The sequence below is a fragment of the Ovis aries genome, chromosome 14 (genome assembly GCF_016772045.2).
Source record: "Ovis aries strain OAR_USU_Benz2616 breed Rambouillet chromosome 14, ARS-UI_Ramb_v3.0, whole genome shotgun sequence".
In the NCBI taxonomy this organism is placed as follows: Eukaryota; Metazoa; Chordata; class Mammalia; order Artiodactyla; family Bovidae; genus Ovis; species Ovis aries.
In genome coordinates this window covers 53880775-53897321 of record NC_056067.1, presented here as the reverse complement: position 1 = coordinate 53897321, position 16547 = coordinate 53880775, and the positions used below count along the sequence as shown (strand labels likewise).

At 56.7% G+C, this 16547-nt stretch overlaps 1 protein-coding gene across 7 annotated transcripts in view; it reads left to right on the top strand.

Annotated features, from left to right (window-relative positions):
- ZC3H4 (zinc finger CCCH-type containing 4) overlaps positions 1–15952 on the top strand; it is a 38848-nt gene extending 22896 nt beyond the window's left edge. For all 7 annotated transcript variants that reach the window (XM_042232222.2, XM_042232223.2, XM_042232226.2 and 4 more), the window contains 6 exons: positions 640–751; positions 1575–1684; positions 7111–7475; positions 7602–7945; positions 10801–11049; positions 12137–15952. In XM_042232222.2, coding sequence (XP_042088156.1) covers positions 640–751; positions 1575–1684; positions 7111–7475; positions 7602–7945; positions 10801–11049; positions 12137–13656 — 2700 coding nt within the window. In that variant the 3' untranslated portion in view covers positions 13657–15952. The remainder of the gene's footprint in view (positions 1–639; positions 752–1574; positions 1685–7110; positions 7476–7601; positions 7946–10800; positions 11050–12136) is intronic.
- The last annotated feature ends 595 nt before the right edge of the window (positions 15953–16547 follow it).

Below are 16547 nucleotides of genomic sequence, written 5' to 3'. Positions count from 1 at the left end.
GTCTGGGAGTGGGCACTACAGGGCAGGTACAGTGATGAATAACACCATGGGAGACCCAGGTTCCTTCCTAGTTCTTCTGCTGGCATCTTCAAGCATGTGGCTTTCGTCCTCATGGTTGCTTAGTGGTTGCTGTGCCGTCACATCTAGGGCTGAGAGGAAGAAAACTGGGAAGGAATTGTTGGGGAAAAAAATGCCTTGGCAGCATTGTCTTCCCTGGGACTTTATGTACATCTCATTGGGCAGAACTGCATAGGAAGCTGGGAAATAGAGTAATTTTAACCCCAGCTTGGGGTTCTGTTAGGAAGAAGGAAGAGTGAAACTGAACACTGGCTGTTATGCAGAAAGCAGTACGTGGGTAAGAGGGGGGGAGGCAGGAGGAGGGGTTAGAAGCAGTGGAGGCAGCAGAGTGGCGGGGGTGGGGTAGCTGAGGACAAGGGGGAGGGGGCACGGGCAGGAGAAAGGGGCACAGGCTTTGGCAGAAGTTTCAGGCTGGTGGGAAACTGCATTATGGGTCAGAATAAATGCCAGGGGCTGTGTGGAGGGGACTGTTCATTTTTGTCATCGGTCCCTCTGTGCTTCCCCAGTGACAGAGTAGTACTTCCTTGGTGAACAGCTTACCTTTGACTGGTTCTCTTCCAGGGAGACCACTGTAATTTTAGCCACGACATCGAGCTACCAAAGAAGCGAGAACTGTGCAAGTTTTACATCACTGGGTTTTGTGCCCGAGCCGAGAACTGCCCCTACATGCATGATATCCTTTGGTGCCCGCCTTCGAGCGCATGGAGGGTGTAGACCTTTTCTCCTTACTGGTGTTAACAGCTGGCCTTCACCGCACTCCATTTGTGCACCGAGGAGGTGCCGAGAGCCCTCTGCCCGTCTCCATCTCTTTCAGCCGTCACCTTTGCCCTGCGACAGGTCTGCTCTTGCCATTCTGCAGATGAGTAAACTGAGGCACGCATGTTATGTGTTCCCCATACATACACAGTTGACCCCTGAGCGGCGTGGGTTTGAACTCTGCAGGTCCACTCATGTGGGTTGTTTTTGGTAGTAAATACCACAGTACTGCAGGATCTGCAGTTGGTTGTATCTTAAGACACAAAAATCTGAGTATAATTTATATATAATCTATCCTCCGTATTCTTGGTACAGATGGAAAACCGAGGGTGTGGAGGACAGATTATAAATTATACTCCTGTATTTGACTGGGCAGAGGGTTAGTGCCCCAACCCCCATGTCATTCAAGGATCAAGTATATTCTCGAGACCGTGCCATTGCCCGCTGTCTTTCTGAGACTTTTCCAAATGGCTGAGTATCCGTGGGCAGATCATTGAACTTTTACCCTCTTCCTGTTGAGTGAGGATCTGAGGACAGGGCCTCAAGGCCTGTGTGGTGGAGCAGGCTGCACTCCAGACAGGCATCTCTTCTTGGCTCAGTTGCCAACCTGCTGTGCACAGCTGAACCAGTCACTGTACCTCTCTGGGCTTCAGTCTCCTCCTCTCTGAAACAGAGGGGCTTGGTTTCTCTCCTGGGGTGAGTTTCATGAGGTGAGGCATTCGCCTTAACTTGCGGTGTACGTGATTTCCCGTGTAAGCTGTACCACACGACTGGAAACTGTATCAACGGTGATGACTGCATGTTCTCTCACGACCCCCTGACCGAGGAGACCCGAGAGCTCTTGGACAAGGTAATGCCCGGGCTGACAGGGACTGGGACGGCCAGGGGCTTGGCCTCCGTGCGGGACCAAGATGCCAGCTGCGTTGACCTGGAGCTGGGTCGAGTTCAGGAGGGAGTAGGGACCATATGCTCTGTAGGGAGGATGGGGACGGTCACATGTGTGTTTTCTCTCTGCCTGGGGCGGTGTTCACTGGAGAGCGGCTCCCTGAAAGGAATTTGGCCTGGTGTGTCTCCAAACACACCTCGTGATTTCCTAGCTGGCCTTCTGAGAGCCCAGGGAGCATGGAGAGGAAGTGAGGCTTCGGATGGCTTCTGTTTTGATGGAAAAGTCAAATGTTTTTTTCCAAGTCTTTTATGTAGTAGAAAAGGTACAGGGCGTTGGGAGTTCTGAGGGTGGGGGCCCCCTCCACTGAGGTATCAGGGCTTCCTTACCAGCCAGAGGACGTCTGAAACTCATTCTCATGTCCTTTGTTCTCCCTGGGGAATCAGACTGAGGACTTTGGGGCCCCGGTCCCTGTTCTTGGTTTCCTAACATCTGTCATGGGGCGGGGGGGGCCTCCCTGGTGGCTCAGCTGGTAAAGAATCTGCCTGCCATGTGGGAGACCTGGGTTCCATCCCTGGGTTGGGAAGATCCCCTGGAGAAGGAAACAGCTACCCACTCCAGTATTCTGGCCTGGAGAATCCCATGGACCGTAGGTTGCAAAGAGTAGAATGGACTTTCACTTCACTTCGTCATTGGGTGAATGGGTGTGAGTAGGGTGATTGGGTGTGAGAGAATGTGTTCTCCCAGGTGAAGGCTTTCCCACCTTCTGTCTGGTTCCCAGAAGGTTTGGGGCTATTTTTTGATAATGGGAAGAATCAGTGCCTTAGCCAGCTTCCAAGAATCCACCCAGTGGTGGCTTCACTGTTTAGATGGGGCCCGGGGCTCCCTGAGGGGTTGAGGGGAAGCCCTGAACAGGCAGAGCAAGAGGACGTCCACTCGTCCCTGGGAGAGCATCAGGGAGAAAGTCCTCATCTCCGGCACTCCTTTTGGCCTGTGAGCCTAGGAATAGGGTTTTGTAACTGGTAGCTGTCTAGAACCTGTGAGTCATTCTCAGGGTAAGGAGTGGAAAAAGTAATGTGGCTTCATTTCTCATTTGAAGAGCTGAGTCATCTCTGACTGAGGGCTGCCCCCTCCTGGAGGTTTAGAGTTTGCGCTCTAGACCAGTGCTGCCCAAGAAGAACACAGCAGAGCTACCTGCAAATTTCTCTAGTAGCCATGTTAGAAAAAAGTAAGAAGTAACAGATGAGATTAATGTTACTAATGTATTTCATTTAATCCAGTATATTCATGTCCAGAGTACCATTTCAGCAAGGAATAAATATATGAAAAAAAATCGTGATATTTTGTATTTTTTTTTAATATATACCAAGTCTAAGGAATCTGGTGCTTGTTTTCTACTTATAGCCCCATTTCAAGCACCTGGTAGCCACACGTGACCAGTGACCACCATATTGGACAGCACGGCTCAAGACACTCTAATGAAAAACCAGAGCAAATCATGGTGGCACATTTCCATTTCTGGCCATAAACATTCTGAGAGCATCGGTATCATGCCCTATCTCAAGTCAGGTCTCAGTAGGTTGAAAGTGAGTGTTGACACCACAACTGGAGAGTAGTCCCCACTTACCACAACTAGAGAAAGCCCCATGCAGCAGTGACCACCCAGTGCAGCCAAAACAGATAAATATTTTTTAAAAAAACGAGTGTTGAACCTGGAAAAACCATTCCAGAATCGAATTTGGGTGGTCAGAAAGTAAAACTTCAACCTTCACAACGGGCCCAGAGTAATAACCCCGATAAAGGCAGGAGGCCAGCCGTCTCCTCCTCGCCTGGACAGAGTTGCAGCCTGGCCCCCAGGGGTGGGACCTGAGGCTCCTGGGCCACCCTTGGGGCCCGGCTGTGGTGCCACTGAGGATGGGGCCTTCACCTCGCTCTCCTCTGTGTTCTCTCTCCCTCCCTTTTCTGCAGCCTTGTTTTCTTAGATCTCAGGGACATTTCTGTCTGTCCAGATACATCAGCGTCCAGCTGTCCACTCCAGGTTTGAGACATGATGCCTGGGGCTGTTGGTGATGGCTCTGTGAGAGTGAGCGGCAAGAATTCTTCCATCTGAGATCCCTTGATTAGCATATTTTGCCCCATTTATTAGTTGCTCTCCTTTGTTCTTGAGCCGCTTGAAAGTAAGTGGGACACACTACAGTTCTTTACCATTAAATCTCTCAGTTATTGATTTATACATACACTTTCACAGTCAGGTTTGTCAAGGTATAGTTTACTCTTGCCTGGAAAATCCCATGGACGGAGGAGCCTATTTGGCTGCAGTCCATGGGGTCGCTAAGAGTCGGGCACGACTGAGCGACTTCACTTTTGCATTGGAGAAGGAAATGGCAACCCACTCCAGTGTTCTTGCCTGGAGAATCCCAGGGACGGGAGCCTGGTGGGCTACCGTCTATGGGGTCGCACAGAGTTGGACACGACTCAAGCGACTTAAGCAGCAGCAGCAGTTTGTATCCAGTTAAAAAAAAAAAACAACTCTTTGAGTTTTGACAGATACAGAGAGTCATGTAACCACCTCACAATCTAGCTAGAGAAAAGTCACTTTCACCCTCAAGACTCACCCTTTTGTAGTCAGCACCTCTCCTATTTCTAGCCCCTGGTAACTGCTGATCCGTTTTCTGTCCCCATAGTTTTGGCTTTCCAAGGAAGTCATATGAATAGATGATATGGGATGTAGCTTCTACCTGTGTGTATGATTTTGAATCTGGCTTCTCATCCATGTTGTTGCAAGTATTGGTGCTTCATCACTACTGTTCATCACTATTAGTTCCTGAGTACCACCCCACTCTATGGATGATGTGAGACACTGTGTTATCTAGTCACCAGTTGAACGTTTGATTTGTTTCTAGTTTGGGGCAGACGCTTAGAATTTTTAACAGACAGACACGAGCTTATTTGGCCTGATGAAGCTTGCCCCACACGTCTGTGTGTCTGCCGGTGTGGCAGTCCTTTTCCGCTGACAGCACACCTCTGAACTTTGGGAACCCGAGGATCATTCAGAATCCGTTCTGGGGGTGGGGGTGGGTTGTGGTGCCCAGGCAGGGCCTGGTGGTCTGGTGTGAGGGCCTGTTTGTTGCACAGAGGCCCGGGAGTCTGTAGGACTAGATGTACCGAGGGACAGCCTGGATGGTTTGGGTTCAGGGTTTCACGGGGAGGGACAGCATCTCTTATGTGTCAGTGTCCGGGCCTCTGATGTGGTTCAGCGCCTGCCCTCAGCAGCACTCGGGACCCAGGGCGGGTGGTGGGGACAGGGGTGAGCGCAAGCGGCTGGCTGTGTCCCTAGCTGGAGTCCAGCAGGGTGTTGTGGGGTCTGCACGAGGGGTGAGGGGGGGAAGTCCTGTAATGGGAGCCACAGCGAGGTAAGACTCCCTCCCCAGCACAGGGTGGGCACAGAAGCCCCAGCTGCAGAGCGCAGTGGGAAAGCTAAAGGAACGTGGCCCCAGGAGGTGAGCATGGGAAAGGGGGCCCATCATGCTGGGGATCAGCCGTACCTTCAGGAAGCTGTCCTGGGGGCCAGCACTGCGGTTCATTTAGTCGTTGAGTCCACGGTGTGGCCTGAGTGCTGAGTACCGCGGTCCAGGCCGGGGGCAGCACTGAAAAAATCTCCATGGCCTCGGTCCCCAGCAGAGTTCCTGCTGAGTGCTGGTGTTCTGTGCTGAGTGGTGAGGAGACATGTGGCCCCAGTCTTGGGGGTGAAGGGAGTATGGCACATTCAGTGGCTGGCAGTGGTACCCCTCCCCGGGTGGGGAGGAAGCTCTCATCAAGTTTGTACCTGTTTAATGAAGTGTAACCTTGATAGGTTTTGCCCACACCTGAGGGCACTCAGTTGCCCCTGTGAGGATCTAGCAGTGCAGGGCCCAATGGCTCTGCAACCACAGGCGGCCCTGCCTGAGTGGGGAGGAGGCTGGGGCTGGGTCCTTCAGAGATGCTGGGGCCCAGGCTGGAGGCCCCATTTGCACGTTGGCCTTCCAAGAGACGCAGGCAGATCCGCGGTGTCAACTTCTGTACAGGATCTCAATCCGTGGGATGTTCCACTTGAATCCAGACTTTTGAAACTGTCCCTCTGCCCTGTAATAGGCCTTAGGTGGAGCCTGGGGGTCTTGCCTTTGTGGAATTGGTAATCATCGGGCCAGGAATAAAGAGATACAACTAAATGTAAAATCTAAACAAAGCTTGGGTAATGCTTTGGAGGGAGCTGATGGTGTTCCCATAGTGAATACAGGAGACCAGGCCTGTCACTCTGAACTGACCTTTTAATAAGAGACCTCAGCAATTGGGGGGCATGGAGCCATACATGGAGGGGAAAATGAATGCGCAGACAGAGGCCTGGTCCAGTGAGGGCCTGGTTGCGGGGAGGAATGCTTAGCTGTCGGCGGGACTGAAACACAGGGTTGGGTGCTTAGGCTGGAGGAGTCCGCGCACTGCGAAGCCCTCCGCAGATACCAGCCCTGCTATCAGGCCCTGCGGGTCCTCATAAGTGCTGGCGGTTTGATTGCAAGTGCGGTGAGGCACTTAAAATCCAAACAGAACCATGAGCTATTAGCTGTAAAATAGATAACACAGCTGCACCGTGGGTGAACCTGGAAAACTTCACGATGCTCAGTGGAAGAAGCCAGCCACAAAAGGCCACATATTATAGGGCTTTGTCTATAGGAAATGTCCAGAACAGGCAAATCCGTAGACAGACAGGAGGTGGGTGGTTGCCAGGGGCTGGGGGAGGGAAAGTGGGGCGTGGGCCCTTGATGGGAGCGATGACTTCATGGGGGAGTGGCCTCTTGATGGGCGTGGCATCTTCTGAGAAGGGAGTGGGGAGTGGCCGCTTGACAGGCGTGGCGTCTTCTGGGGTAGTGGCCGCTTGGTTGGCCTGGCATCTTCTAAGGGGAGAGAGGTGAGTGGCCTCTTGACAACATGGCGTCTTATGTGGGCGTGGCCTCTTGATGGGCGTGGCATGTGAGGGGAGTGGCCGCTTGACGGGCGTGGCGTTTTTTCTGAGGTGACAGAATTAGATAATTGTGGCGATTGTACAACACTTGAGAATGTACTTGATGTCTGAATTGTCTACCTGGAAATGGTGAAAGAGTGCGTGGTATGTTGCATATATTTTGCGGCAGAATAAGAAGGGCTGCCCTGTCAGCTGGTCACTGGGAGTGGATCCATAGGTGGTACGGGGGCGATGACTTATGTTCCCGAGAGCTTTCGTGGTCGGTGGCATTACGCTGTAAGGGTCTCGGGGGCTGAAGCACGTTGCTTGGAGAATTCAGGTCTCAGCCCTGGAGGGCTGCATTACCACCTGCCCCTCCCTGTCGTGACTCGCACGGCTTTGTCCTTCTCGCCCGCAGATGCTGGCGGACGATGCGGAGGCGGGCGCCGAGGATGAGAAGGAGGTGGAGGAGCTGAAGAAGCAGGGCATCAACCCCCTGCCCAAGCCACCCCCGGGCGTGGGCCTCCTGCCCACCCCACCCCGCCCGCCCGGCCCACCGGCCCCCACATCTCCGAATGGCCGGCCCATGCAGGGCGGCCCCCCGCCCCCACCCCCGCCCCCGCCTCCGCCCCCCGGACCCCCTCAGATGCCCCTGCCAACGCACGAGCCGCTGTCCCCGCAGCAGCTGCAGCAGCAGCAGGACATGTACAATAAGAAGATCCCCTCCTTGTTTGAGATCGTGGTGCGGCCCACAGGGCAGCTGGCTGAGAAGCTGGGCGTGAGGTGAGTTCCCCGCTGGCCAGCATGTGGCATCTTTGGAGCCTTCAGAGCCTGTTCGGAGCCCTCCTCAGGCTGCAGCTCCCCCCATCCTCTGCAGCCCCTCTCACAGGCACCATTGTCTCCTTCCAGGTTCCCTGGACCCGGAGGACCCCCTGGGCCAATGGGCCCTGGGCCCAACATGGGACCCCCAGGGCCGATGGGGGGCCCGATGCATCCTGACATGCACCCCGACATGCACCCAGATATGCACCCCGACATGCACCCCGACATGCACCCAGATATGCCGATGGGCCCCGGCATGAACCCTGGCCCACCCATGGGCCCCGGCGGCCCTCCCATGATGCCCTACGGTCCCGGAGACTCCCCGCACTCTGGAATGATGCCCCCCATCCCACCAGCCCAGAACTTCTATGAGAACTTCTACCAGCAGCAGGAGGGCATGGAGATGGAGCCGGGGCTCATTGGGGACGCAGGTATGCGGGGCTCAGGGTGAGGGCTGGCTGGGGCCTGCACAGTGGAATGTAATCAGGAAGATTGGGGTTTCCTTCCTTGGTCTTAGTCTTTGAAAACATAAATCCAGCTCCATCTCTGTTCCATAAGTGGCTGAACCTTTTCAGTGATGTAGGATTCACCACCCTGTTGAGTCTGGGCGGGGTGTTAGCATCACTATAACTCACTTAGTTTCTTGTAAGTTTGCTGGGTGTGTGTGGACTGGGAATGTGGGAAGTTAGGGGGTGGATGCCGAATGGTGTGAACTTTATGGCTGAGGTGCTCTCCGCCAGTGGCCTGCTTCTGGGTTGTTCTTGGCTTGGAGCTTCCTTGCGACTGTGCTCGTTCTATCCTCACACTGACCATCTTCCTTCCTCCTTTCCTTCCTTTCTTGGCTAAAATGAGAACACGTGTTGTTAACAACCTGAAGGTCCAGCTGTCAGGGTGCTTGGATGACAGTGCTGCTTCATAGGAGACGGTGTGTAGCCTTCAGGAGGATGGGAGGCATCCAGGGGGCCAGGCTTGCTTCCAGGCCTGGGGGCAGAGCAGGCCTGGACTTCGTTTCAGTTTAGAGAAGCAGACAGGAAACACGTCAGTAAGCGTGCCGCTCAGGTTGGCATCGGTCGTTGCTGGAAGTGAAGCGGGGCAGTGTCTGGGGTAACGGGTGGAGGCGGGCTGGGAGTGGCTCTGCTCTGGTGCGACACTGCCTGTCCGAGGCCTAAGTGAAAAGCAAATGGGAGAGGGATGTGAAGCGGGAGGAAGGCTTGGCTTCGGGGGAGCTGCGGCAGGTAGAGGTTCCAGCCAGTCACCTTGTTGGTGGACTCCCCAGGTGTTCGTGTGGCTTGGGACAGGAGAACAGGGGAAGGAAGCCCCAGACTCTGTGGGCTATGGTGAGGTGTGCTCAGCGGAAGAAGGTTGGGGATAGCAGAGGAACACGGGGGCCATGGATGCTCGTAGAAGGATGAGGGAAGCAGAGGAATGATGGGCCCACGGGTGCTCATAGCAGCTGGAGGGGAATTTGGGAAGCTTGCAGGCTGCCCTGGAGTCACCCTGGGCAGAGGTGAGGTGAAGGGCACCCAGGGTGACTGGGAGCCAGCAGGGTTGGGTGTGGAGGCACCATGGAGCCAAGGGGTCAAGGCGGCAGGGTCACGCGCGGATGCCTGTTGGGGGCAGAGTCGTTGGGCAGGTGCCCACGCTGTCCCTGGGGCGGGAGATGCTGCATAGAGCCAGGCTGGGAGGAGGGAGGGCAGCACTTGCGCTTTGGCTGCCGAAAGCACGAGGTGCCCATTTAACACCACGTGGAGTCGACATCGGGTATCAGGGAGCTGACCAGGCTGGAGGTCGGGGTAGAGTTTTCGCTGGTGTCTAGATAGTGTGCGGAGACATAAAAACAGGTGTGTGGGGCAGGGCGCCAGGACAGTGACACGCTCTCACATGAGAAAAGCAGGTGACCCTGACCGGAGGGGTCTCCTCCCCCTTTAAACAGTGGATGTGAGATGCATGAAGGTCCAGGTGGGGAAGCAAAAAGTCTGTCTAGCTGGTGATGGTATCTCTGGAGTAATTGGCTCAAATGCCCATATTGTGAAATCTACCCTTTTAGTGCTATTCAGTTGCCTTTAATAATATTCAGTGTTGTAAAACCATCAGATGCAGGGGGCCTGGGTGGGACTGTTGTTTAAGGAGTGAGGCTGTGGCCCAGAGCAGCCTGGCCCACCGAGTTCCCATGTTCTGAAGTTCAGAGGCTGGAAGAAAGTGGCTTTTCACGTTTTGCTTTATATGATTATGTAGGAAGTATTTATCTTTCTAAAAAAATTTAAGCGTTTGACTCCTGGAAGTTTAAATTACGGACTCGCTTTCTTGGTAGAGCTGGCTGCATTTCAGCTGCTCAGTAGGGGCACTGCACGCAAGGTGCAGATCGGGGCTATTTCATCATTGCAGAATGGCCTGTGGGCAGTGCTCACTGGACTCTGTCTCCAACACACACACACACACACAGTCTCTAGGCGCTTCGTCACAGACCTCCACATGCTGTTCCCCTCATCCTTGGCTGGATCTATCCTTAGCATTTGTGAAGGGAGGCAGCTAGTGCCGGACGCTGCCCATCCTTCAGGAGAGATGGCAAGCCCTGCCGCCTGGTGCTTCCTAGATGCTGTGTTGGAGAAACACCCCCACCCACCCCGTCCTGTTAAACGTAGCAGCTGCCCAGAAACATTTGTGGAAGGAGAAGGATTTGCCCGGCAGCCTCTGGGTGGACTTGTAGCCATAGCAACGTTTTGGTGTATTTTCTTCTTTTCTTTATGGGTCTTTGTTTACTGGGATTGAACTCATATTATGAGCTTACTGTGAGATTGAGTGTTTTTCTTTCTTTATTTAAAGAGACTATAAGATTAATGCCCATCCAAAGTATTTAAAACAGATGGGAAATGGGTGGAGTAAAAAAGTGAACGATGCCTCAACCCCCTCCCCCAATCTCATTCCCCCCACTCTCATTCCCAGAGGGCCTGTTCTCTGTCTGTCTTTTCAAAGCCTTTTCTTTGCGTTTTATAAACATTCGTACGCCGTTCCATCCTGTTCTCACCTCATGAGCATTTGCCCATGTCACTAAACCTCACCGTGAATCCCATTCTCAGTGGCTGTGTCCTAGTTGGGACCTCCCCCTCCCCTTTTGGCTGCTCCGTCCCCTATTGCTAGGGCCCCTCCCGGGAAGGGTAGGAGGGCGTAGGCTGTGCATTCTCACCCATCGCCATCAGGGGTGGTTTTCCAGCTGATGACACGGGTGGGTCGGAGTTGGTGCCGTACGGCCCTTCCCGACATGAACGCTGGTTCTTCCCTGCCACAGAGGACTACGGGCACTACGAAGAGCTGCCGGGGGAGCCTGGGGAGCACCTCTTCCCCGAGCACCCTCTGGAGCCAGACAGCTTCTCTGAGGGAGGGCCCCCAGGCCGGCCGAAGCCGGGCGCCGGTGTCCCCGACTTCCTGCCCTCGGCTCAGAGGGCCCTGTACCTGAGGATCCAGCAGAAGCAGCAGGAGGAGGAGAGAGCGAGGAGGCTGGCTGAGAGCAGCAAGCAGGACCGGGAGAATGAGGAAGGCATGTGTCCTCCCCCGGGGCAGGGCTCTCCCCGATGGGCGTGGGCCATGGCCACCCTGCGGGGAGCGGTGGGGCGTGCCTAGGTCCGGGGTCTGCGTCAGACAGGAGCCTGTGGCCAGGAGGACCCCTGCGGAGAAGGGCGAGACCCTGGTCCCGTGGAGGAGGGCAGTGGACTGGTCCCTGGAGGAGACCGCACCCTCGTGGAGGAGGCTGGAGGGAGATGCCCAGCCCCTGCTCCCCAGACCGTGTCCTTGGGAAGCCCAGAGATGAAAGCCAGTCACTGACACAGACCACTAACAGTCCCCGCCTCAGCTGCCGAGTCTTGTGGGGCCGAGTGGTGCCCTGGTGGCATCCGCCCTGGGGGGAACGGGGCAGACAGAGAAGGCATCTAGAGCCTGCAGCCAGGAGCCGGGGAGCAAGTGGGGCAGTGAGAGCAGGGGACAGTCCCCTCCCTGAGGTCTCCGACTGCACCTGCCGAGGAGGTTGGACATGGGCCAGCTGCGTCTGCTCACCTGGCCCCGCCTCTTACCAGCTGGTGACTGCCTGCCCTGGGGCGTGGGAGCACTGTGAGGGGTCTGGGAGGCACAGGTCTGGGAGCCCAAGCTCAGTGAGAGCCCAGGCAGTGACTGCTGCTCACGGGCACTCGGAGTAGGGTCTGCCGTGGGAGGGGTCTGAGTCTGCCCAGGTGAGAAGGCAGTGCTGGAGCCCAGCCTGGCTTTGTCCCCGATCTCGGTGCTGTGTCGGTGCCTCTGTTTTCTCATCTGTCAAATGGGCATGGTGACAGCGCTGTATCCTGGGTAGTTGTGGCAAATAAGGCAAAGTCCTTAGCTCGGTGCCGGTACACAGGGAAGGGTCCATCCGCGACAGCCAGAGACCTGCCAGGCTCCGTGCTTGGCCTGCCTGAGCTCCCTGGCTCTTCGTGCCATTCTGTGGTTGGGGGGAGGGTGAGCAGCAGGTGTTTTAAGCGAGAGAAATAGAGGTTCTGAGAGATAAGAGGTGGGGAGCAGGCTACCGTGGGATCCAAGAGGGCTGGTGGCCGGTGTGGTGACCACTCACCGGCTCCCTGCGCCTGTCTGCTCGCTCGCAGGTGACACTGGGAACTGGTACTCAAGCGATGAGGATGAAGGTGGGAGCAGTGTCACCTCCATCCTGAAGACGCTGAGGCAGCAGACGTCTAGCCGGCCCCAGGCTTCTGTTGGAGAGCTGAGCGGCAGTGGGCTGGGGGACCCCCGCCTCCAGAAGGGACACCCCACGGGAGGCCGACTGGCTGACCCCCGCCTCAGCCGGGACCCCAGGCTCTCCCGCCATGCCGAGGCTTCCAGCGGGTCAGGCCCAGGTGACACCGGACCCTCTGACCCGCGACTGGCTCGCTCCCTGCCCATCTCCAAGCCCGACGGCGGCTTGCATTCCAGCCCTGCCTGTCCCGGGGGCTCCAAGGGGTCTGGGCCACCCCCGGCGGAAGAAGAGGAAGGGGAACGAGCCCTGCGGGAGAAGGCTGTCAACATTCCCCTGGAGCCGCTCCCTGGGCACCCACTGCGGGACCCGCGGTCACAGCTGCAGCAGTTCAGCCACATCAAGAAGGACGTGACCCTGAGTCGGCCCAGCTTCGCCCGCACTGTGCTCTGGAGCCCCGAGGACCTGATCCCGCTGCCCCTGCCCAAGCAGGAGGCGGCGCCCCCCGTGCCCGCCGCCCTGCAGTCCCTGCCGGCGCTGGATCCCAGGCTGCACCGCGCCGCTGCCTCAGGGCCCCCCAACCCCCGGCAGCGTGCGGGCAACTCTGCAGATGCCGGCGCGGCCGGCTCCAGCCTGCCTGACTTTGAGCTCCTCTCGCGCATCCTCAAGACTGTCAACGTGACTGGCCCCTTGGCCACCCCTGGCTCCGGCGACAAGCCCAGTGACCCCCGAGTGCGGAAGACGCCCACCGACCCCCGGCTGCAGAAACCCACAGACTCCACCACTGCCTCCTCCCGGGCGGCCAAACCCGGCCCTGGCGAGGTGCCCTCTCCAGCTGCCAGCCCCAGTGGGGAGTCCTCCCCGCCGGCCACCGCCCCCTACGACCCCCGCGTGCTGGCAGCTGGCGGCCTAGGCCAGGGCGGCGGGGCCAGCCAGAGCAGCGTGCTGAGCGGCATCAGCCTCTACGACCCCAGGACTCCCAACACGGGGGGCAAAGCCGCAGAGCCGGCCGCCGACGCGGGCACCCCGCCCAAGGGCCCTGAGGGCAACGGCAGGAGCTCTGCTGCCGCCAAGGCTAAGGAGCCCCCGTTTGTCCGCAAGTCCGCCCTGGAACAGCCTGAGTCCGGGAAGCCCGGGGCCGACGGGGCCACGGCCACGGACAGATACAACAGTTACAACCGGCCCCGGCCCAAGGCTGCCGCGGCCCCTGCTGCCGCCGTGGGCGCCCCGTCAGCAGAGGGCAGCCTGCCCCAGCCCGGCGTGCACAACCTGCCTGTGCCCACCCTCTTCGGGACCGTGAAACCGGCACCCAAGACGGGCTCCGGAAGCCCATTTGCTGGCAACAGCCCAGCCCAAGAGGGTGAGCAGGACGCTGGGTCCCTGAAAGATGTGTTTAAAGGCTTCGACCCCACCGCCTCCCCTTTCTGCCAGTAGTGTTAAGCCGGAGTCCAGCACTCCCCGCACCCTACCCTTCCCAGGGCAATATTTAAGGGCAGAGACCAGAGTTGGGGCTTGGGGGGAGGGGGGAGGGGGTTTGGGTGTTCTTTCTTTTCTTTCTTCCTATTGTTTTCTTTTTTCCTCTCTCTCTCTCTCTCTTTTTTTAAGTAGTATCTTCTTTAAAACATATGAATTGTATATAACCATCTTTAACTTCTGGTCAGTGCTGCGGGGCTGCTAGGTGCCCGCCGACAAAACCTCCACGTGCACGTGAGCAGTTGCGAGTCCCCTGGGCCTCAGCCCAGCTGGCACTCCGCCTGGCCTGGCCAGGCCCGATTTTCAGGGACTCCCTTAAAGGCTGGGGCCCCAGTCTGGCGGCTGGGGGTCTGGTGGGTTTTCTGGGCAAAGCGGGGCCCCTCCTCCTCCTCCCACCCCACCCCACCCCCTAGGACGAAGGGAGCAGCAGGCGTCAAGAAGGCACGAAGTGTTGCATGAGCAAGAAGAGCTGGAGCCGAGACGGTGGGCAGGCCCCGCGGGGAAGCAGTCTCGGCATTTCTGCGTCTCCTCTGCAGCATGCAGGCCATGATGACCCGCTTCAGGGGCCAGTGGACGAGAGGAAGTATCAAGAAAGAAGAGCCTTGGGAAGCTGCCTGGGCCAGGAGAAACAGTCCTTTCCCACTGCTGTCTCGTCTGGATTCACCCGCAGGGCCCCCTGCCCCCACCCCGCCCCCCTCCGTCCAGAGTTCACCCGTGAACCCGCGCCCACCAGCCTGCGGCAGAAGACTCCGGGGTGAGAGATGGACCTGGAGTCAGCAGGGCTGGTGCGGGGCGACGGCCCCGCAGACTGCGTGCTTTCTGTCAGTATTAGCCTGTCCTGTTGTGGCCATGCCTTTCTCCCCGCGTGCTGGGCTCTGTCCTGGGCCCTGGAAGGCAGAGCATGTGCCGGTGTGCCGGCCCTGGCCCCTCTGGGGACAGCTCAAGGATCCGTGCGTGGCCGTGCCACCACGCTCCCGACGGAGGGAGCCGGGGTGGTGGTCAGCAAAGCATCACCCTCTCTCCACACCCCCTCACAGCGTACCTTCAGGGCCCGTGGTTTTGGTGTGTTTGATTTTCTTCCAAACCAAAGGGGGCATGGGTTCAGAGGCACGTGCGGTGTTGGCTTTATGGCCACGTCCAGGCAGGGGCCCTGAGGACATGGTGGGAAGCTGGCCAGGGCCTGGAGGGTGGCGCGCTGTGAGCAGGGCAAGGACCCCACAGCCCGCATCCTGCTCTCCTCATCCATCCGGCTGAGCCGGGAAGGGAGCCGAAAGGTCTGCCCTGGGCTCCGCAGCTCCCCCAGGACCCTGGCTGGGCTCCCGTCCTGTCCACGGAGCCCAGAAGAGGCCCATGCCGTGACCTCGGGAACTGGACATGGTCTGTGCCCGCACCTGCCTGCTCTCTCCTGCCTCGCTCCTCATCCTGCCATCTCGGCCCCCTCACTTAAGGGCCCTGACTCTTCCTGCTAATAATGAGGAAGCCTGGTGTCCCAGCCAGCCAGAGGGTTACCCCTCCCACCTCCCTGGGGTGGGAGGTTAAAGAAGGTCCCACACCCCCTCCCCCAGAAAAGGAATAGTCCTAGAGTTTGGTGCCAGAAGCAAGGGCGGGGGAGGCACCCCCACACGGTCAGTGCGCCATGATCAGGGTGGTTTGGTTTGTCTTTGTGTCTTTTTCTGTTTTTTTTTTTTTTTTTTAAACAATCATTAATGAGATTTTTCTTCAGCCACCAGTGTTGGCCTCGAAGCAGAGGGCTGCAGCCCCTGGTTTGTAATATAAGAAAGAATACGCAGTGTGGCTGTGGTTGGGTGTTGGGTTGTTTGTTTTTTTTTTTCCCTCCTTTGAGAATTTTATTTTGTAGAAGCAAAATGAAATACTTTTTTAAAACTGAAATCTGTGGATGAATTAGAAGCTGGAACCCTCCTCTTGGAATATTCAGCCTAAGAACCTCATGGGACTATGAATTCACCCAAAATTTTCATTTGCCATCAGGCCGAGCTTTTAAAGAAAAAAATAAATTGTTCTCTAACCAGGATTGTAACAAAAGTGTAAATACTATTTCAGAGTTGAAAGTTGACGGTGCAAATATGTATATAACGTACTGTATTTTTACAATGATCGTCGCATGACTATTCCTCCCCCTTTTTGTACTCCATATCTGTCTTCCAGAAACACCACCTGTCCTTTCTCCTGTGGTCTCTTAATCCAATAATTGTATTACTGCCATTAAAGGATGCAGTTATTTTAAAAAAAAACACAACTAATCTACGGATCTTGTCTCTGTGTGCTGACCCCAGCACCCCTTGCCCCAGAAATGACAAGGGGGTGGGGGGCGCAGCCTTGAAACCAGAGTCTGTCCTCAGCGGCCTGTCAGTCCCCGGGTGGCGGTCGCAGTGACGCTGTGGGGATGGCACCTTCAGACAGCCTCCACCTCCCCCAGCTCCAGCTCCAGCTCTGGACACCGGCAACCCACGCGGATCACAGAAGAGGCCAGGGATGACCTCAGGACCGTGGGGCTGGCATAAACGGGCCCTAACTGCTGTAGATGGAACGTTTGTGTTGCCTCAAAATTCCTGGGTGGAAATCTGTTCACCCAAGACAATGGGGTTTGGAGGTGGGGCCTTTGGGAGGTCAGGAGGATGAAGCCTTTGTGAAGGGGATTAGTGCCATTTTAAAGGAAACCCCACAGAGTATCCTCACCCCTTCCATTGTGTGAAGGTGTGGCGTGAAGATAGCCATCCGGCAAGAGGGTCTTTGCCCAACACTGAGTCTGCTGCCACTTGACCTTGGACTTCCAGCCTCCACAACTGTGGATTTTAGTGGACTCAGAGACTCCCCTCTTGCTAACCTGGGGT